Source organism: Sprattus sprattus (genome assembly GCF_963457725.1).
Source record: "Sprattus sprattus genome assembly, chromosome: 9".
Lineage (NCBI taxonomy): Eukaryota > Metazoa > Chordata > Actinopteri > Clupeiformes > Clupeidae > Sprattus > Sprattus sprattus.
Genome location: NC_137928.1, coordinates 10,479,702 through 10,502,230, shown reverse-complemented (window position 1 = coordinate 10,502,230; position 22,529 = coordinate 10,479,702). Strand labels below are relative to the sequence as shown.

Below are 22,529 nucleotides of genomic sequence, written 5' to 3'. Positions count from 1 at the left end.
TAAGAACTCAGAATGAAATTAAATAACAATAATAGGCCTAAATAAACCATTATTTTCTTGGGGGTGCTATGGGGGTGCTATGGCCAATCTAGGGGGTGCTCTAGCACCCCCTAGCCCCCCCCTGGCGCCGCCACTGATTAGATAGGCCTACATTTAGGGCTACACCTTCCACTGCAGTGTCGATGACTGGGCTATTTCACACCCCATGACAGAAATATCTTTCTTTTGTGTTGAACAATTTAAGCTATTGCATATCATTAAAGTGGAAAGTGGAGGCTACATGTGTTATAGGCCTATATTAACCCATGTGTTACTAGTTCCCCGTTGCGCTCTTTGCGAACCCGACCGTTTTCATATTTTCATTGATAGAACTTCAAGTACCACAAACCATTGCGCCATAGGGTAGTTGATGGATTTGCGACACACGTAAAGTAGTGTGCCCTGTTGTGAATAGTTTCAATAGTTTGGTGCAAAACTGGTTCTTCAGAGCATCGTCTAGCTTAATGTAGACAAAACGTATTATCATCTTGCCAAAAACCTTACGAAAAATGCAACCATTTGACTCTCCGTGGTAATATCGTTAGCTTTTTTTAATGGAAACTGTAGAAAAGCCACGTTACCTCAGCGGCAGCACACCTATATGCTACGGATACATATATGCCAACTCAAACTTCCCCAACGCCCCTTGTGCAACAGGGTTTTGATCTTGTGGGCTGCATGTGATGTTGTGTTGCATCACTTGCTCCGTCAAGCCCACAGACAATCTGAAGATTTCCTTCCTTTTCCGCAACAGCGAGCCAAACAAATAAATCCAGTGGAGCACTCATCCCCCTTAGTCTGGCTTTACCAGGGACCAGACAACAAGGAAATAAGTTTGCTATGATAGCTGAATTCAGAGCTACCATGCCTGCGTTAGTCGGCGTCTTCTTCCTATTGGTTGTGAGTTGTACTGATGTCTTCGCCTTAAAGTGGAACCTTTTTAGGCATAAAGTGCCAGGTCCTTCAGACTTTGAGATCTCTTACAAGACCTACTACTTTGACCAAAAGGTAAGATTTTCATATGCATTGGCTAATTGCTGTGACTGTTATTGACATCGCAATTTTGATACTTTAGCCTATTGATATATTGGTGCCTGCATGTTTACTGTTTATTTTGGGCTGTCAGTGCTTAATAAGCTTTTTACTACCTACTGTAGAACTACTCAAGCTGACAGGTAGAGATTTATCAAGGAAATGTGAACGATGGGCTAACGTACCTTACACATAATTGCAATGACATGCTTCAAATTCGATCATGTCTTTTTGCCTAGAGCTGTCAATATCTCTGAGATACAGAAATAACCTAAGTAGACATAAATTGGGTGCTGGCACTGTGTGCATGTGTGAGGCCTGGGGACTGCAATTAGTACCCTCAATGGAAACCTCCTGTCATCTAAGTATTACATGATATATCCAGGGTGATATACGCATTATTGTAATTTACACAATCCAATGGGTATTTAGAAGCCTCCAGTTGCCAAAAGTTTCTGGTGTAGTCATTAGCGTAGTACCGGTCTTCCTCTGGGGAATTCCTTAATTTTCTGTGTACATTAGCGCAGCAGTGCTCGTTGTGTATTGTGTCTGCAGACAATCAGGTTTTCCGTTTTGCCTCCTCAGAAGAATAGCCGAGCTCATCAGAGGTTTGGCCCCGTTCCTGCCCAAGGCACCATATCCCCTCTTGGCTCTGCGCCTGAGAAAGGATTTCTCATTGAGCAGAGTGCTGAAAGTGAATTGAAAAGGCCCTGTTGCTATTTTCCTCCCTACTACTACGTAGTTGTTTTACAAAAGACCCCTATGTGGAAGCTTTCGGCTTTGGGTCTGCTGTTTATTACATTTTCGCTTTCTGTGTTTACCTAGGGGTGAAGTTTTCACCAAAGGATTGTGGTATCCATGATCCATAGTCTGTGATAAAGCCTTAGATAGGGAAAAGTGCTTCTTCACTTGCTGTTGGACTGAAGGTTCTGTATGCGGTCATTTTATGAACATGGGAGTTTGTTAATGGTACACAGAGAAGACCCATAGGTAGGCCAGGGCATTCGTTATACAGAGGCTATACATTCAGTGAAATCGGTGAACCTTGACTCCATTCACAATGCTTTGTTTATTTTATTACCACCAGCTCTTCTTGGGCTGGTCAAGTACACTGGCCCACCACGCTCATTCAGGAGTAAGGTCTCAGCCCACTGCAACCTCTTGTTCTTAAACACATTTCCTTCCTACGTTGCATCTGAGTACCATTTGTCAAATCTGTGACTAGGTCATTCATAAAAAAAGAGAATAATGCAACTGACTGGTAAAGAGTTTTGTATGAAGGTATATCTCACATGGACGTAGGACAGTGTTTCAGAGCAAAGCAATCATGCATGTAAACCAGGCTACATCCTGTCTGCGAGGTGGTCATATCATCCTTCCTGTCCTACTGGTAGTTGGAGATAGGGGGGATGCTCTGTTGGGATCAGCAAGCGATCGAACAGTTGCCTGTAGGAAATCCTCTTGGCCGTTCCCACTGACAAGGAGAGAATAGAGAATATAGGACAGGATGTCCACCTTCAGAGGGACTTCAGGTTGCATTTGAAAGGTCAAGCGGGGTCCTCATTGTATCAGATTAGATCTTTCCCAAAATGTACTGAATGAAAATAGCAGCGGAAGAAATTGGCAGATATTGTGCAGTGATTGTTGACTATTTTGATACAATCCCTGAGGCAAAATGCTAAAAATGAAATGTACATAACAAAAAAGAGGTACATTGTGGCTTCTGCTTTATTGCTGACTCTTACAGAAGCACTGCTGTTGAACTGGCACATTTCTACATTTCATTGTGTGCTCTTGCAGTACTATACCACATGAGGAAATGAAAAAGTCTCTTTTATTTCAGTGGTACTTTCCAGACGATGGGTGACCTTTAATGATCACAACTTTCTTTTTAACTAATGGTGTCTGTCGGAGTCAGTTCTGATTATGATAAAAAGTGTACCTTCTAGTGGGCTTTCGACGTAGTCTTAGTACACATGACTTGCCAGTAGATGGCGGTACTTTGCTCTGAACTGTAAGCAACGACTACCTGGAACTGCACACAAACCTTTTCCATAGATCGCTTATATCATGGCTCAGGAACGCTTCTTACTGGTCTTTTCATAAGATATTTAAATTGACATGAATTCAATCTTTGATATCTTATTATAATATACAAACCTTCATCATGATAACAAGTCACGAGTGTAGTGCAAAGTTCATTGCTCACAAAAGTGGTGTCTTATTTTTACAGAATGAATTTTAATTTATTATATTGGCCATGCCAGGCATGAGTTCCTGGATGTTGGCCATCATTTGTGATTTCTTTCATGCCAGTGATGAGCAAATATGAAGCCAATTAAATGCAAATTTCCAACTCAATCATTTCCTTGTCACAGAATCCTAGCCCTCTGCCTCAGCATAACTGCGGCGTTAATGAGAGCACCCTGTGCGGTGGCTAACTCTCACACTCTCTCTCCCTCGCCAGTGAGTGCACGCTGGCTCTCAGGCCGCCCTTGTCCAGATGCCAGGCTCTGCTGGAGGCGGCCGAATAAATGAATCATTCAAGCCTGAGAATCTGCTCCTTGTCATTGCCTCATAAAATTTCTCCCTCTTTTGTAGCTAATGGGAGGAGGGGGTACAGAGAGAGGCTAGAGGCTGGGAGGGAGAAGGAGGAGAAGAAGAGGGAGTTGAGGGGGAGAGCAAAACAAAGGGGGAACATTCTTTTATTAGGGTTTTGGGTCAGTTTCAAGAAGGGGGATAACTGTGCAAGTAGTCCTATTGGGGTGAAGTTACAGCAGCAAGCAGCTGTGGAGTATCTATGTGCTTCTTTACATAAATAAATGAATAAATAAATAAGCCCTCTCTAAACTGTAGATGGCAGGAGTGAGGAGGAGGGGGTTAAGTAACACGGACGCTTGGACCGGGGTACAGAGGTTTCGCTGTGAAAGGATGTCACAGACGGGGAGCTCGGCAAACCGGAACTAATGTGGCATCCCTGAGACCCGAGCGCTGGATATTTTAATACAAATTGAGGCTAATTATCCTTCCGCCCGGCCCCGAGGTCGCCCGCCCCACCATGATGAGATGGCAGCGGGCCAGAGGCCCAGAGAGCACGCCCCAGCAGTTACTGTACTGCGCTGAGCCCTGGATGGGACTCACCGCAGACACATGCTAGGTACTAGTAAGGGGAGGCAAATGAAGTGGTCGCTACTTCAATTTAATAAGCTAATTGACATGGTCTGTTGGAGATTTGGCAGTGGAGCAGAATGGAGGACAGGGATGAGGAGGAAGACATTTTTTTTTTTGTATGGATGATTGTGGTCGTTATTTTAGGGGACTCACAGAATAGAGTTGAAATAATGTTTTTATGTGAAGTTGTTACTTTGGATGAAAACAGGTTATATATGTAATCTCAAATTCAATTGTGTCATCACAGATTGACCATTTCGGATTCCTGGAAGATGGCACTTTCAAGCAGAGATATCTTGTTGCAGACCAGCATTGGCAGAAAGATGGCGGCCCCATCCTCTTCTATACTGGCAATGAAGGAGACATCGCTTGGTTCTGTAACAACACTGTAAGAATGCTACTTCCCTTTCTCGCCAGATTAATATCCTTTTGTAATTACATAAATATCGTCACTAAACCCTCACATACTGTTTTTGATCTTACTCTTCTTAATATTGCATGATTGCATGTATCTCAACAGCAGTAGTTGTTTTTTATGTGACAGGGATTTATGTGGGACGTGGCTGAAGAACTGGGAGCCATGTTGGTTTTTGCTGAACACCGTTACTATGGAGAGTCCATGCCATTTGGGGCTGAGTCTTACAGTGTAAGAGATGTGACTGATTCACAAGCGAGAGGGCGTCACCTCATCCTCACACCACACCACATCACATTGCACAACACCACATCTTACTTCATATGGCCCTGTTTGGCTTTTTGTCCTTCCTGAGGTTTTGTTTATTTTCAATTTGTAATGTCTTTGACAAATGTGTTATGGCTACATGTTTCTGTAATAAGGGAATAATAATTAGTTTGACGCCAAGACAAACTAGGTCAAGTCAAGGCAATGTGCATGCCTTCTAGTTATAAAGCTAGAGGCATTATCACATTAAGTGTCAGTTTAAAATGTGTTCACATGTGACAGTATAATGATGTGAAATCTTTATGCACACGAGAGGTTTCCAACATCCCACAGCCTGTAGTAATGGTCTCCCCTGTGCTGTTTGTTCATATCATAGGATGCTAAGCACCTGAACTACCTGAGCTCAGAGCAGGCCCTGGCAGACTTTGCTGTGCTAATAAAGTCTCTGAAGGCAAGCTGGCCAGGTGCTCAGACCAGTGCGGTTATCGCTGTCGGAGGCTCGTATGGGGGCATGCTGGCGGCCTGGTTCAGGATGAAGTATCCACATGTTGTGGCTGGGTGAGGGTTTTTACTTTGTGCCTGATCTAAGCCCAGTCTTCATGAGTATTGAGATAGACAGATACGTAAAGAGATATGGAGAAGCTTCACTTTATTTCAAGTTCAAATGTACTCTAAAAGAAAAAAAGAATGAGCTACACTCCTACACAGAGGGAAAGAGTTTAAGTTTGTATGTCTATACTACATCTAAAGCTCATCATTTGTATAGAAAATGGCTTAGTTTGATGTGGTTTTCTTCACAGAAACCCTCTGATGTTAGTTTGGCAGCTATTCTAAAAAGAACCCTTTAGAGTAATAAAGAACCTTTCCCCCGCCCCCCCCCCCCCCCCCCTTACTAACTAACAATCGATTCCACTAATAGGAAAGGTTTTCTCTGGAAACTTTGCCTCTTTGAAGTCCACACGAAGAACTTTGGCACGTAGGAGTGTACTGTAGCACCACAGCCTTCAAACCCGGGGGGGCATTTTAATGTGCTGCTTTGTCTTTCCCTCTCTAGTGCCCTGGCTGCCTCTGCTCCCATCTGGCAGTTCCCCGACATGGTACCCTGTGGTGTCTTCTACAAAATAGTTTCTGATGATTTTGCCAGGAGTGGAGTGAACTGCAATGCCAACATCAGGGGGTCATGGAAAGCTATCGACAAATTGTCCTCCACAGGTTTGCAAATGAATCCAGTCTTGCATCGGCTTCGTTCTTGGCTTCATGGTTATATGATGTGTTTTTAATAAAGATCTGTTATGAGAAAATTTGTCAAAGGTGCATTAAGTTCCATAAGAGTTTCTGTGCAAACAAAATAGTAGTTAAGTAAGTGCTCAGCTGCCTTGTTTGACACAGCACGGACTTTAATGTTCAGTGTGGTGTGTTCAGTATTTCATTTCGGTGTTTGTGTGACCTGAACACAGATGAGGGGCTCCAGTGGCTGTCCAGAGAGTTCAGCCTGTGTGCTCCGCTCACAAAAGGAGACGGCCTAAAAAGCTGGCTACAGGAGACATGGGTGAATTTGGCAATGGTGGACTACCCATACAAAGCCAACTTCCTGCAACCCCTACCAGCCTGGCCTATAAAGGTACCACATCACCACCTCATGCCTCAGTGTTCCATTCCTTTTCTCTTTCTTTACACGGTATTTGTTCTCATTGCTCCCTTTCAATTTCCTAATGGTAGGTAGTAAAATGAACACAAATACACTCATTCAAGATTTAAATGCAAATATCCAGTACAAACCATGCAAAAAAAAAAGGAAACCTTTGAGAGAAGTTTACTGAGTTTTTGCTTCAGGTTGTTCAGGGTGGTGGGGTAAATCTCCCAAACCTCCTGGCTTTCATTTCGGCTGTTTACAAATATCCCCAATTAGACTCATTCATATGCATGAGGAGACTCGGTGGCAGGTTGGATTGAGGAGCTCCTCTCCCTCCCTCCCTCCTTCCTTCCCCCTCTCTCTGTAGATAAGACAGATGCCGATGGTGGGCTTTCACTCTCCACTCCAGTCTGCTCCAGAAGGCCCCTTTTGTGGGACCGAACCCTCAGATCTCAGAGGTGTTCTGAGCACTTTTGTCACGTGGGGCTGTGGAGAGGGGAGTACATTAACCGCTTCACGGTTTATTTGAAGTGCTTCTCTAAGTGCAGCTCCAAGGGGCTAGTTTCCTTAAATGAAACCATTATGATTAACAACTGTGGGAGCTGACCCCAGATCAGTATTTCTAAGGCAAAGTGCGATATTGTAACTCTGCAGAGCCAATCCTTTTGCTCCACTGAGTCCATCTATGCCACAGTATACTTGTATCTCCAGAACACAGGTGTGAGAGTGCAGTGTACTCCTGCTGATGAGCTGTTGAATCAGAAATGGTGCTGAACGTGTTTTTGTGCAGAAATATGGTGATTTATGGTTCCTTACTGAACTGCAGATTCAGAGTGCGGTGAATCCATACATGACAACTGATCGTGTACATGTTTGGCCCTGATCTGACATGGCCCTGGCAGTAGATCTATATATAAACATACATACATACATACATACATACATACATACATACATAATGTACATACATACATACATACATACATTACATACATTACATACATTACATACATACATACATACATGCATACATCCATACATCCATACATACATACATACATATATATATACATACTTACATACATACATACATACATACATACATACATACATACATACATACATACATACATATCCTACAGAACATAACCAATTAACACCAGTGGTGTATCTTGTGCCTTGGAGCATCTATATCTATTGCAGTATGTGTGACACAGAATATGCTTTCGTAGCACGTAAGTGCTATGTGTCTCACTGAGGCAGTGCAGCATATAATTATCCTGAAGTGTGATATTTCTCGGTCCAAAGTGTGAAATCATTCATTAGGTGATCGCCTCTGTCATATGCAGGGTACACTTCAGAATAGTATGCTAATATGACAACACACTTACTTATACAACATCAAAACAGCAACAGTTCATTCGCTATCAAAGACCGCGTGAACATGCATTTGTCAAAGAAAATAAACACCCTGTGTTCAACTTGGATTGTAGTGCCTGTGTCCACAGTTAGACTAATGAGGCTTGCTTACAAAAGTAGTTAAATGTATGTCAGTTAAGGAAGTGAGTTGTGAAATCGTCTCTGCTTAATCCATGGCCTTAAGCGGCACGTTACAATCAGACCTATTCTAACCTATAGCCCATTGAGCACTCTCTTATGATTTAACTGTCTGTGACCTACACATGCTACTCGCTATTCATTCTGACAGGATTTCAGTTATTAGGTCACATCGTAATGAGAAAGACCACATCTGAGAGCCTTGTCATAGTTTGTTTTTTGGGCGGGTAGATTTGCACCACTGCTCCCATTGTGCACTCGCATCCTGGTGTCTTTATGTTTCGGGCCAGATTTTGGTTAAGACAAAATGCTAAAGAGTCATTTTGGGCTGTTAGGCAGAAATCCTGTAATGTATGCGACCCCTATAGGTGGTGTAAGCGGTTTAGGCAGTGGGTGCAAAGAGGGGCTTTTCCCCCCCTGACAAAGCTAATGTGATTATGGGAGTGACGGTGAGAAGGGGTATTGAGGGCTTAGAGGGGGGAAATCTGTTGGCAGAGATGAATGTATAAGCCTAATCCTATCTGAAAAGTAAGAGAAGATGCTTTAGTTTTTTTCTTCATTCTCTCCCCCCCCCTTCTCCCTCTCTCTCTCTCTCTTTCTCTCTCTCTCTCTCTCGCTTTTGTCACTGTCTGTAATCGACACTCGGACATGTCCGCAGCTCCCCCTCGCCTGCCAAGCTCCGAGTCGCACCCCTCCATGTCCCCCTTCTGTGTTCCCAAAAAGGGCAGCAGGAAAACACCCCCCTTCACCCCCACTCCAATCCCACGTTGCACTTTGCTGGCCTCTACGCACCTCCCAACCAACACCCCCCCCCCATCCCCCCCCACCCCCCCCCCCCCCCACAGCCACAACAACGCACTAGCCGGCCTCTTTTGGCTCACAAAGAACAGGCAGAGGAGGCACCGGTGCTGTCTGTCCCCCGCACCATGACGCCAAAGACCCAAACAAACAAATCGTCCCTGTCCGGAAAACAGTCCACTTCATCATCAGTGTTCAGCTCAGGGACAGCATTAAGGAGCCACCACAGAGACAAGGGAGAGAGAGAAAGAGAAAGAGAGAGAGAGGGAGAGAGAGAGAGAGAGAGAGACAGAGAAAGGGAGAGAGAGCGAGAGAGCGAGAGAGAGAGAGCGAGAGAGAGAGAGACTCTTTGCTGGGAATGTTGTGTGGTAGCAACGTTGTTAATGTGAGGTCCCAAAATGTCTCCCCTTCTCCTCACTCCATACCCCCACTCACTCACCCATCCACCCACCCCAGAAAATCAGCTCTGCCAGCAAAAGGGCTGTAAATTCTACTCAAGCTTGGATTCCATTCCAGTCAATTTCACATGCAAATCAGGTGAGGGTACATTGAAATCGTTAAAGAGGGTTTTTTTTTTCTCTCAGACTTTACCTCTAAAGCACCAAAAGGGGACATTCAGATTAATGGCGCAGACTGAACACACAACTCTTTAGGTTTGGCAGGTTATTTTTTTTTTTGTGGAGCTGAAACTAAACTTTGGCAAGACATTTGTAAACAAACTAACCTCAATGGACCTGCACATGAAAATGTGCCGTGCATGTGGAAAGACAGATTTCTCTCCCTCATATGTGGTAACATGCAGCGTGCACCTCTCCCTTAATCCCCAATACAACAGTACGTGTATTTCATGCACATAGAGACCTTTGGGGACGGAGTCTTAACGCTTCCAACAGTTTGCCAGCCTGTGCAAACATAATATGTATCTAATGAACTCTCAGCATGTCTGCCTGTCTACACCGTCTTGTATGTAAATGAATATGTTTTTGCATAATTGCATCACCAGGTGGTTTGCCAGCATCTCAAGTTCAGCCCGGGGGTATCTGAGCGGGAGCTCCTGGATGGCATTGCCCAGGCCGCGAAGGTCTACTACAACTTCACCGGGGACGCCACATGTCTCAACATCTCCCAGTCTGCCACCGGCAACCTGGGCATGATGGGCTGGTTCTACCAGGTGAGGCACAAGATGAGTTCTGTTGCTGGCTGTCAGACTTGCACCTCCCTCTGGTGCTTAAGGTGTTATTGCAATTAGCAGTTACTGCAATTATTGTACTTCAGGTTGAGTCACAGACACAAGTGCTAATTAATCACTTAAATGGGTAAGTGGTAAATGGTTAGATGGTATGGCCATTTAAATGTCAGGCTCCACTGAGGATAATGTTATCCCCACAAGTGATGTCTTGCATCATGACTAAATATGAGTTTATGTAATAAGGTCCTTATATAAAGCTTAGAGCCTGTCCTATTGTGTTTGTGTGCCAGGCCTGCACAGAGATGGTGATGCCCATGTGCACAGACGGCGTGCAGGACATGTTTGAGCCGCAGGAGTGGAACTTCCAGGCCTTTTCAGATGAGTGCTATGGCATGTTTGGAGTGCGGCCGCGAGCTGATTGGGCAGAGGTTGTCTACGGAGGGAAAGACATCACTTCCTACAGCAACATCATCTTCAGGTCAGCTCTCCATTCATCTCGTCTTTGGCTGACTGACACATTCAATATGTAGTTTTTGATGTAAAAAGAGTCTTGTTTCCCTATTTCAAACCATAAAATGAAAACAAATACATTTAAAGGAACGATCTTTGAAAAGACAATCTTTATGACAAAAGTATAGGTGAAGTTTTTATCGTGTCCATGGCTTTGTTTAGGTCTAAAAGACAAAAAAAAAGAAGAATTCAACAGAATCTACATTTTTCATGGACACCTTCAAACACCCTTCGCACACTACTCTGCTGTAGTTTTTGACATACACTAATCAGCATAATTCATTCTAATAAATATACATTGAAGTGTAAACCCAGTGGGCTGCTTGTTGTGTGCAGTAATGGGGGTCTGGATCCCTGGTCCGGAGGAGGCGTGACCCGGAACCTGTCGGATTCTCTGGTGGCCGTGTGGATCCCGGATGGAGCACACCACCTGGACCTGCGCTACAACAACCAGTACGACCCCCACTCAGTGCTGGACGCTCGCCGGCAGGAGGTGGCCATCATCAAGCAGTGGATCAAGCAGTCGGCAGCGCAGGGGAAGGTGTGACCAGGGGTCTCGGTGTCAGAGCTCAGACCCTGTGGAAACGTCTGTGGTTCTGACTAAAATAACGAACGGGTGGTCCTTGTTATTTGTTTACTTCACTGATGCAGCTTAAAACCTCTTTTCTTCTTAAATCTCAGCGACACAATCTGGAGCTAAACCAAAAAAGGGATCCGATTAAAGTTTTGTTTTTGAAGTTCTTGTTGCAAAACAATGATGCAATGCTATAGCCAGCCTTAACAGGAGAGTAAATGATGTAATCAAACTAATGCTTTAATTGGATATTTGGATGATTGTGGTATGAAAGGTATCATAGGCCTGTCTCCATGTGCCTTAAGTAGATTATAAAACTGATCACTTGTATCCAGATGGCTCTAATGGAAAATGATTAAAAAATGTCCAGTTGCATCATTATTAGGACAAAGGTCTGAGTTGGATACTCTTCACCCAATGCTAATAATTATCTGGTGCTATAATTTGAAATCTGAGACATTTTTACAGATTTGTTTTGTTCATGATGCCATTCACATAGCCAAAGACTACATTCATCTATACTGTGTACCAATCAGTGCCTTCATTGGCTACAGTATAATGTATGATTCCTTTTGGTAAATTTCTTTTTTGGTGAATTTGAGGAGGACCTCAAGCTGCCAAGCCAAGTCGTTAAGCCAAATGTAAAACAGTATTCTGCATTACTCTTCAGTACGATAGGGCAGCTTTAATTCTGTTTGTGTTGAGTTGTAACTAATGACATCACCTTACTTTTTATGTTCAACTCTACTGCACTCTGTTCAAATGACTTGAAATGGATGAAAATAATGTGTTTTGAAGGGCTGGACCCAAATGTCACAATGCCAGATTGTGTTTCTCACACTGGCTATTTTAGCATGGTGCTTTTAGCCCTTTCATTGAATTAGTTAATGACTGTGTCACTCGATGCGATCCTGTAATGACGCAATATCGCAAAATGTCAAGAAGTGACTAACTCTGTCTTTTGTTGCTGGATAAAAAGCTGCCTATTGTAAGCCCGACGACTGTTTGCTGTGCTTTTCTTTTATGTCCCGGCACAGGGAAAGAGCAAATGGCTCTATCTGGAAGCTGAAAGCACATTGATATTTGATGTTCTTTTATATCATTCAGCCTCTCTATCTGTGTGTGTGTGTGTGTATGTGTTTGTGTGTGTGGGACTATAACTGTGATAAACATTCAATTTCACCGCCACGCGCCATCATCTCCAGGTACCTATCTCTGGCGTAGCACCGTAAACGACCTCATGAACTGAGAAGAGGGGGACTGCATACCTCCCGCCCTCCCCCCTCCTTTCCCCACAACCCGCCCCCTCTCTGGCCGCAGTGTCACGTGCTGGCTGGCTGAGCCTCGGCGAGTTTAATGAAAGTGCTCACTGGGGCGGGGGCTTCAATAAAGATGCTGGTGGGAGATGCTCCCCTGTGCAGAAGCCCCCCCCTCCCGCCACAGGACCACAGCCCCTCTTTCTTATTCAGGAGGGCTGGCAGCCAGCTAAGGTCTTTAAAATTGCTATACCTAGACAAGCAGTGTTTTTTTGGGGGGGAGGGGGGTGTAAGAGTGCCCCCCTACTAGTATTATTATTAATGCTGCTCACTGAGTGCAGGGGAGGTTTGCTGGAGAAAGAGTGTGTGTGTGTGTGTGTGTGTGTGTGTGTGTGTGTGTGTGTATATATGTGTGTGAGAGAGAGACGAGGTTGAGCAGAGGTGACAGTGCAGAGAATAAAGAAAACAGCAACTGGTGATGGATGACGTCCAGGCTCTATTGTAGTCCCCCCGACGCGCCCCCCCCCCCCCCACAAAAATAGGCACTCCCTAAGCAGAGTGTTGGGGAGGCGTCGTGTTCATTTGTAAACGGTGTTGGTTTATTGTCAGGGATTCTCACTGCAGGCCCCTGAGCCTGAGCTGCTTAATGCAGCAATGAAGAGAGAGTCTCAGCAGAGCGTCAGTAAAGCCACAGACCAGTTAGAGAGAGGCAGTCAGTGGCATAGAGCCCTCTTCATGGCTAACTGGTCACTGATACTGACATGTTTGACAACAGGGGAAAGTGAATATGGACAGATAGACTAAAATACCATCACTGTGCTGAGGTGTATAGCAACAGGACACTTTTCCTTACCTTTCAGATAATTGGATGCTACTGCAGTAGTGTCTTTGTTTAAACTACAGTCCAGTCAAACACTTCTAGCAACTCTTCGACTTAACACCGACACAGAGGAACAGGATGGAGGAACACGCCACGCCTCCCTCTGATTCCTTGCCTCTTTTTCTTCCCCCTCAGTCATTTATTTCTCCGGCCCTTTCACTCTTTCTCGCCTGACACTCCCCATCAATCAAATATGTTATTAGTATTCGGCTGACCCGTGGGGACCCCGAGCGCTGACGCCGGTGGCCGTGTCACCTCTCACAAGGGGACCACACAGCAGTGGGAAGAGATTAGGCTGAGCCCAGTCGCCCGTCATCCTCCCCCGGCCCCCGGACGGAGGCTCTGGGTGCTGGAGGGGTTTCTGAGTTTGGACCCCCCCCCCCCCCCCCCCAACTATCCCATCCACACAATACCAAAAAAGAGGGTGGTGTTGACCAGTGTGTAATGATAACCACACAACGGCACTTTCTCTATAGTCAGTTTGTCTAAGCTGCTTACGTTCAGCTGAAATAGATATTGAGAGTCCAGAAAGAAAAGGATAGTTTGCTTCCTTTTTTAAGCTTTCGTCAAGCTTTTGACCACATAATCATTAAAAATAACGAATTGTTAAGAAATTGACCATTTCATGATCGATTTTTGGAGACATTACTAAAGTCAAAACTCCACGTGCTTCTTCTATCCATATCGGTCTAGCTTGTTGTATTCTTGTTTTGCAACTATTTCAACAAAACAGAAAGGGTTTATTTATTTTGACTGTGGTTTGGAGCTGAGAGGTGTTGCTGCTAGCATTTTATTTGTTTTTATTTCATTTTTGCTCTGACAATCCCAATTTCCCCCCTGCTCTCACATTAGAGCATTCTAAGCTATTTCCACAAGTTCAAGTGTGCTTGAATCCCCCTTAGTGGGCTATTTAATGGGATGCAGTGTCTATTCTGGTCTGCACACTAACCCTGAGCAACCCTTACTCCCCCCTTTTTCTTGGGGTCTTTATGTGGCTTTATGTAGCCCTCGTTTCCGGAATCAGCACGTCAAACTCCCTCTCCGACGTGAATGACTAGCCAGCACAAAAAGCTTTGACAGATGAGAGCGGCGAAATATTTTCTTTGGTGTCAGCGTGCCAAAACAGGGCTGGTGGAAGTTCAGGGGAAGAAAGAGCTTGATGAGAAAAGATGTTTCAAAGGCAATGGCTCTGACTACAAGACACGCAAACTTTTATTTCAGGAAAGCTGAACAGTCTTTTGAAATCCACTATGATAATCGTAACTATAAAGAGTCCGGCCCAAGAATTTCCTGCATTTCTATTTGAAAGACTATCAACACCAGCCACACATAACCAAGGACATAATGTTTTTCTAAATTAATTATATTTTTCTACTCTTTGTCCTTTATTCAGCGACCATCCTTTGTCTTAAAACCAAGTGCACACACTTTAGTTGGCTTGAATGGTGCTGCAGCAGAGCCGCAGTGAATGTGTGGCGTTCGCCCAGAAGCATATCGATGAAAAGCCCATAACTAGCTGGGAAAAGCTTGTTTTTGTGCACTGTTGCTACGTCCCCCATTGTTGCCCCAACTGTTTATTGTGTGACAATGTCAGCTTCAGTGGGCCCTCCATTCAGGACTCGGCGCTTGCGCTGGGCTACAGATAATTAGATCAGTGCTATCACTTTCACTGTCCCCTTTCTCCACTGGAATTTACATGATAATAACAGTTTCTGTGTCCTCTCTCTCTCTCTCTCTCTGTCTCTGTCTCTCTCGTTCTCCCTCCCCCTGCCCCTCTAAAGCCTCTCACCCTTTTCCAGCACGCAGTGATTCACTGCCTCACCTTAAAATGCACTTTTACGAAAGCAAGGGGGGGAAAACGGAGGAATCCCTGGGAAAACACTTACACAGGGGTGAGAGGGACAGAAAGACAAAAAGTGAAGCACTGCCCAGCTTATCCAAACCTTAAGCTTATAAACATAGGCACGTGATTGGACAGCAAGCTCAGCCAAAATGACAACACACTAAACAAAAGTGGCACTTATAATTGAGTGTGGATTTACTTTAAAAGTGGTTTTCTGCTCAGCAAGACAGAATCAAAACAGGCATGGCAAACCTGTGGCCCTTAGCACTACCTAATTACATTCAAGACACATAGACCACACAGCAGTCAGGCTTTGGGTTTGCAACTTTGGCAGTGCTGGGCACAATTGTGCTTTAGTTACGAGTATTTTTAGTACAAGAACTCAAAGTTGGACTGATGCTCTAGAATAGAACCCCTTCATTTCCATAAAGCCTCCTCTGTCTGTGTTCCAATATCCTTCTTTTCCGTTTTAGCACCGCCTTCCACAGTGTTCAACAGTTTTCCTCAATATTCCACAGTATTCCACAGAACACTTTCACTTAAACTGGGATCAGGCCGGACCCCTGTGACCCCCTCCACCCCCCCCCCCCCCCCCCGGACTTGGACCCCTCCCCTGCATTACAGCATTCACTGCGGGCCAAGAAACTTCCTGTAAATGCGCGATTGTTTACTGCGGCACTTTTCAGTCATCGCCGGAGATTTCTTAAGGTCAACATTCCTTTTGGCACACTGCGCTTGAACTGCACTTTATCCCCCTTTAATTTAACAGCTCCGGCAGCTTTTCTAGTTAAATCGACTGTTCATTATTGAGACCCATTTTACGAAGGGGGCTGTGAGGTGCAGTTTAATGAATCTCTGGCACAAAGCTCCCTTTCAGGGCCCGGAGAAGAATAGAAGCTATTTAGACCCTGTAGGGCTGTATGTCAAAGACAACCCATAATAGTTGTCAGGACGGGGTAGAAATTCCCACTGGTGCAGGAATGCTCAAAAAAAAAAGAAAAGAGAAGAGAAGACAGAAAGAAAGAGAAAGAAAGAAAATCAACTTGTACCAATGATCAAATTAAGACACAAGCAGGAAGGGATGCAGACTCTCTGCAGAACAGTGGAACCTGTTAGGTTCAGATTGTTCTCGCTGAGTAGTTTGTGACATGGCATCACACAAAATGTCTAGAAGTGATAGGCAGGGTTGCCGCTAAATAGAGGTTCAGACAAAACTGGTCAGTCGAGACATTTTACTTTCCAGACAAGCAGGATGTCATGGCTGAGAGACTGCATCACTGCAAGAGTGTATGGTTATTTTGATGGCACATCCTAATGAAAAGAATCAAAGCAAACCATTTAAACCACAGTTCCAGCCGCTCACTTTTGCCTCTTTGAGAGTACTTAAGTAATCCCTATAAAAACCACTGACAATTATTATGCAAAAGAAACGACTATTTGATGGAATTGCAAGCCTAAATTAATTACATATACTGCTATGACAAACAACACAACTTGAAAGACTAATGTGCAAGATATTTCTTATGTATTATTTATAATATTTGAATATTTGCAAGTGTAATTTGTGACTCATCGTGATTATGTCACAACGGGTACTGGGGGCATGCAATTAAGTAGGGGAGCTTCAGTCCTAATGGGATGTAACATGAAAAGAGATATTTAAGCACTCTGTAAGATGATGAGGCATATCTGTGTTAAAGGGTTTAGAATACATAACAACTCCTGCAGGCCAGTCTACTACAAACGGTACTATGAAAAATGCTAAATTCTGTTTTGATTCTGTTTAATTTCCAACCATTTAACCATTGAAGTCATTATTTTGCCCATGGCAAAGTTGTTTCACATTAAAAGTAATTTTTAGAAATAATTATTGAGTTCCAAATGTGTAAAAGTTATATTTTCGGTGTTGTGAAAGTTTCATAATGAAGCCTGACTACATACACACACACACACTAACACACACACACACACACACACACACACACACACACACACACAGAGGAGAGCCCTTCTGCCCAGTTGTGGACATTGTCCTCAGCCTCAGCAGGGCATCTCAGACAAATCCGCTCTTAGTTGCAGGTGGTCAGGCGTGAGCAAAGAGTTAAGTCCGGGGGTCCCTCTGCCCCTCCTCTTTGATGTCCTGACATCATCGGCCCTGCCCCCTAAAAGAACTCTCACTCCCCCCCCCCAAAAAAACACTCTTCCCACTTCAGTGTAGTCCCAGAGCGCGAGGGAGAGAGGAGCGTTTCAACACAGTTCCTCTTCAGGACCAAGCGTTCGGAGCAGAGCCCTGGACACCCACAACAACTAACCAGCACATGAAAGGACAACCAAAAAATGCTTAAGTGAAGATCAAACAACTCCATCTTGGGACGGTTGTGGAGTGGATATGGTGTGTGTGTAGGAGCAGGTGTTTGCTCGTGAGCAGCTCGAGCAGGAGAGAAGCAATGGCGCTTCAGGCCGCCATCATGAACTCGCAGTTCCTGAATTTCTGCTTCCCGGGCTCAGTGATGGAGTTTGGCATGGAGAAGGATCTGGAGGGAGGCCTGCTCTGCGAGACTGACCGGGACGAGGGCGACTTCCGGGAGGCCACGCGGGACCTGCTCAGTTTCATCGACTCGGCCTCCAGCAACATCAAGCTGGCCTTGGACAAGCCAGTGAAGTCCAAGAGGAAGGTGAACCACCGCAAGTACCTGCAGAAGCAGATCAAGCGGTGCACGGGGATCATCGCTCCCAGCAGCCCCCCTCAACAGAGCCCATCTCAGGCCGCCCCACAGACTCCGGACCTGGCTAAGAGGCAGGGCTCACCACTGTCTCTGCAGCAACAGCCACACCAGCAGCACCAGCAACACCAGCAGAACCAGCAGCTACAACAGCAGCAGCAGCCTGGAACTTTCCAGGGCAAAATGCCACCCAAGAGGGATGGGGTGCAGGCCAACCTCCAGAGCAAAAGCCTGGCTGCCCTGTTCAACTCCGCAGCCAAGGACAACCGAGGGGAGCGGGCCAAGAAGCCCCCCCTGCGCCACCGCAACCTGCCCCCCTCTTTCTTCACCGAGCCGGTGAACTTCCCCAGGGTCACCTCCACCTCCGGCATGACCCTGAAGGACCTGGAGCGGGGCAACCCGGAGGCGTCCGAGTTCTTTGAGCTCCTGGGGCCGGACTACAGCAACATGCTCCTGGAGCAGGACCTCTTTCAGAACGGGCCTGGCTGCCTCACCCGGGTTCAGCAGGACGTTTCGGCGGCGCCGGGGCTGGAACCGGTGTCTTACGACTCTCCGCATTACGTCACAGGTGGGTTTGTGTATGCCGAGCCGTGGACTACTTGCGTGGGGCCTCCGAAGAAGGTCGGGGAGGGCATGAGGACAGGCCCAGGGGGACAGGCTGGCGTGTACAGCCCCTCAGACTCATCGGCCCCAGTGGCCCTGGAGGACAGCTCCTCGTGCACCCTGGCCTTCCCTCCCTTCTTCACAGACTGCTCTGGCTCACAGGTACCATATGACGGGAGCCTGACCGGTGGGTACGCCCGAGGCAGCTTCTCCTCCTTATAACACAAGCCATGGAATGCAGTGCAGCTGCACCTCTAGTTAGGAGAGAAGCTTCTGAACATTCTGGAACATTCTGATGCAATAGAGTGATCTTGTTTTTAGAATTTCATCAAATATTCATATTCCTTTACCCCTACTCATCCACTGATTCCTGCAGCCAGAGGGATGGTAAATATATCTGGTATGAGCAAGTTCCCACTTGTGTTACAGGAAAATCTTTGCTAATTAACGTTATACCAACAGACAAGGGGAAAACCTGAACTGGTTCTGGTTCTGCCATGGAATGTCTTTTAATGAAAATGTAACGTTTTTGCTTATTAGGATTTTAAAGCATATCTCAGGGGGTCATTCGCTGGGGCCAAATCATTTTCTTGTTTTAAAGCAGATTTTACAGTTTAATTGGCAGTGACATGCAGCTGTTAAATTTCAATTTGTGAGCATCTGTTCATGGTGTGACCCAGTCATCTCATGCATCTTCATGTCACTTACATGATTATTGGAAGGAGCCAAGCTTGCACTCCTGTAGTTAATGTGTCTTAGTAGGTTCCCTCTTAAACAAAGCAGGCACTACATCCCCAAGATGGAGTTTTTAACGAATGAAGAGCTAACTGACAAAGCTGTTTAGGCCCATAACAATCATTGATCTCTGTGAATCTCTACTTCTCAACTTGAATGGCCTCAGTGCCATTCCCATGGTGCAATGAGAGCAAGAATGTACCTTTAAACTCAAAACAGATCAAAGTTTTAATTAATTTATTAACTTCCAGTCCATTAGGCTTAAATTACATCTACTGAAGTAATAACCCACATGACATTGTGTGCTCATTTTAAACCACTGGACATGTTTCAGATATAAAAATGGCTAAATGGATTGGAGGGCAAGACTTGATACGCTACTGCAAACTAACATGGGTTTTTAAGTAGAGAGTATAATTTGTAATTGGACATTTTCATTTTCAACCCAATTAATCGATGACTTTTCCGAATGTTTTCATTTAGTATTTGCCTGTTGTTAGTATCTATTTCTTTTTATTTTTTGTTTGTGGCAAAAACATGATGCTGGACACTTCAATGCTTCTATGGAAATGGCAGATTCTAATAGTTTTGTATGCACATAGACACAGCCACCAACATCTTTGTTATCTGGTGCTTGTTGAATTTAGAGTTTACTTTTTCAGATTTGTAAAAATAGGGGGTGGGTGGGGAGCCGTGGTGTAGAATCAAAACACACTGTTCAGAAAAAAGTTTAACGTGTACAGTGTAAAACAAATATAACTATGCTACAAAAATAAAGCTGGACTTTATTTCTCCCAAAACTTGACATGTTGACAATGTTTTTTGTTTGTTTAGTTTTAAACAAATAATACCAATAGGCTGTGAAAAAGGCATGAAACAGCTACTATAAAGAATGTTTCTCCAGAGATTTAAAAATGTTAATATTGAATAATTGTATTTCAAGTCTGTAGTCATATGTTTACTGATTTGAAAATTGTGCATTTCAAAATGACAAGAAAATGGGACCCAAATCTGTGAAGTTGGAAAACTTTCAAACTGAAGCAAGGTTGCCCCCTATTGGTGTCATACACCAGGTAAGAACTAGTATTCAATGAGAGGAGGAGCGCACGATGCGAGTCGACTCACTTGGTGAATGAGACGCGCATTGCATGCGATCTGAGGCGTAGCGCACGAAGAGAGTCGCTCGAGGCGCATTGCGTGCGCACATTGCCTAATAAACGTGGTTGACTCTTATTAAAGCTCGAAAGAAAAATAAAATTCACAATGCAATTTATTTCAATGTGATTTATTTCTTAAAAAAGACTTTACAAGATCAACATCACAATGACTAATGGTGCAACAGTGTCTTCAAGAACTGTCCGTCGAAAACTGGGAGAAGAAGGTTTTTTTGGCAGAATAGCAGCAAAGAAACATTACTGAAAGAGAACAATTGAGTGTAACGCCTGAATTTTGCAAAAGAACACAAGAAATGGACAAAGAAAGATTGGTTTAAGTGTTGTGTACTGATGAGTCCAGGTTTGAATAGTTTGGCAACAAGCAAAGCGTGGATGTTCCACGAAGTGAATGGGAGAGATATAAAAATTAGTGTCTCTTGCCAACAGTTTACAAGGAGGGGGTAGTATTATAGTGTGAGGTGCAATTTAAGCCTCAGGAACAGGTGACTTTGGCTAAATTGATGGCATCATGGATACAAAAGTATACCACAACATTCTGGTGAGGCACAGAGTTCCTTCTTGGAGACATCTTATTGAGCCTGGATTTATTTTCCAAGAGGACAATGACCCTAAACATTATTTTAACTATTGCCGGATCTACTGGCGACAAGGAATCTGCTGGAACATTGAAAATGATGGACCGGCCCTCTCAAAGTCTGGACTTCAAACCCATCAAGCAAATTCGGGGCAAGTTGGAAAATAAACTCGACAGATCTATTGGAAATTCCAAGGAAAGCCTTTGGCTTGAGTTGCAGAAGGCATGGGATAACATTTGTGTTGAAGTTCTCAAGAAATATATTGACTCTATGCCAGAGAGATGTGCTGCTGTAATTGCTGCAAAAGGTGGGCGTACCACATATTAAATAATAAATGTGGATAAAAACAGTAGGACTCACTTCATCTGATATTTGTTGTGCTCAGAACAGCCATCTGCATGTTTCATGAACATTATGAAATTAAATCATGTTTTGGAGGCAAAAAAAGGTAATTATTCTCAGATCTGTCAGGTGTTCTAATAATTTTGGCCACCACTGTATATCTTATCATGCCTCTTACCTCATTCATAACTTCTATTGCTACCTTCACATGTACTTACTCCTGCATCAGCCCTTTGCATCTACCTATATCATATCTGCACTAATGACCAACTATTGCTGCCAATGTTACTACTGCTCATACCCCATATATCTTGTACTGTCATATCTGTACTGTATAGGTACATCCCATCTATTTATTTTATATTACCACTATAGAATATAGAATAGCCTACTCTGAACTCTTGCTATCTGTACTTCTGGTAAGAACCCGTTGTCTCAGTACTTGCACTCTGTGCAATGACAATAAAGTTGAATCTAATCTAATCTAATTTTTTGACCTCTTGATTTTTGGGGAAGTTCATGTGTAAAGCTGACCACAACCCCCTGTGTGCGCCAGTGTTGTCAATCACATGTGCGCGCGCAACATTTGCGTCATGTTATCATTGTCAACTTGTGGGAGTTGTATTGTTTAACGGTGAGTTATTTGGTAGATTAAATTGTAAACTTTAAATACAAATGCTAGTACAACTTATATACATTATCTGTAAGGTTGTCAGTGTGCAGTGGTAATGTAAGTTGGATTCGTTTTCGTTTTTTCCGTGGAAATAAATGACAATGCTTGACCATATAGCTATTTGATTTGTCTCTTTAAAGAAATAAATGACAATGCTTGACCGTGTAGCTATTTGTTTTGTCTCTTTAAAAAAATAAATGACATTGCTTGACCGTGTAGCTATTTGTTTTGTCTGTGAGAAAGAGTAAGAGCTTTAATAAGAGTCTCAACCACGTTTATAGTAGCCTAGGCTATGTGCGCCGTGTCAACCACGTTTATTAGGCAATGCGCAATGCGCCTCGATCGGCCCGCTTCGTGCGCTACGCCTCAGATCGCATGCAATGCGCGTCTCATTCACCAGGTGAGGCGACTCGCATCGTGCGCTCCTCCTCTTAAAGAAATAAATGACATTGCTTGACCGTGTAGCTATTTGTTTTGTCTCTTTAAAAAATAAATGACATTGCTTGACCGTGTAGCTATTTGTTTTGTCTGTGAGAAAG

At 44.2% G+C, this 22,529-nt stretch overlaps 2 protein-coding genes across 2 annotated transcripts; both read left to right on the top strand.

Moving 5' to 3' along the window:
- Positions 1-853: 853 nt before the first annotated feature.
- prcp (prolylcarboxypeptidase (angiotensinase C)) lies at positions 854-12,076 on the top strand. Its single transcript, XM_080844748.1, has 9 exons — positions 854-1,047; positions 4,490-4,630; positions 4,787-4,888; positions 5,301-5,482; positions 5,979-6,136; positions 6,382-6,545; positions 9,916-10,083; positions 10,392-10,579; positions 10,948-12,076. The coding sequence occupies exons 1-9, from the start codon at positions 880-882 to the stop codon at positions 11,156-11,158; spliced, it is 1,482 nt and encodes a 493-aa protein (XP_080700874.1). The 5' UTR covers positions 854-879; the 3' UTR covers positions 11,159-12,076.
- Positions 12,077-17,611: 5,535 nt separating this feature from the next.
- fam181b (family with sequence similarity 181 member B) lies at positions 17,612-18,712 on the top strand (the record flags this gene model as incomplete). Its single annotated transcript, XM_080845306.1, has 1 exon — positions 17,612-18,712. One exon carries the CDS (start codon positions 17,612-17,614, stop codon positions 18,710-18,712), a length of 1,101 nt encoding a protein of 366 aa, XP_080701432.1.
- Positions 18,713-22,529: the final 3,817 nt, after the last annotated feature.

Bases quoted from the DNA above. Each gene is read 5' to 3' on its own strand.
- prcp (XM_080844748.1), top strand. From the start codon at position 880: ATGATAGCTGAATTCAGAGCTACCATGCCTGCGTTAGTCGGCGTCTTC. The intron at 4,631-4,786 runs GTAAGAATGCTA...TTTATGTGACAG, and splicing joins CTTGGTTCTGTAACAACACT to GGATTTATGTGGGACGTGGC. The intron at 4,889-5,300 runs GTAAGAGATGTG...TTCATATCATAG, and splicing joins TTGGGGCTGAGTCTTACAGT to GATGCTAAGCACCTGAACTA.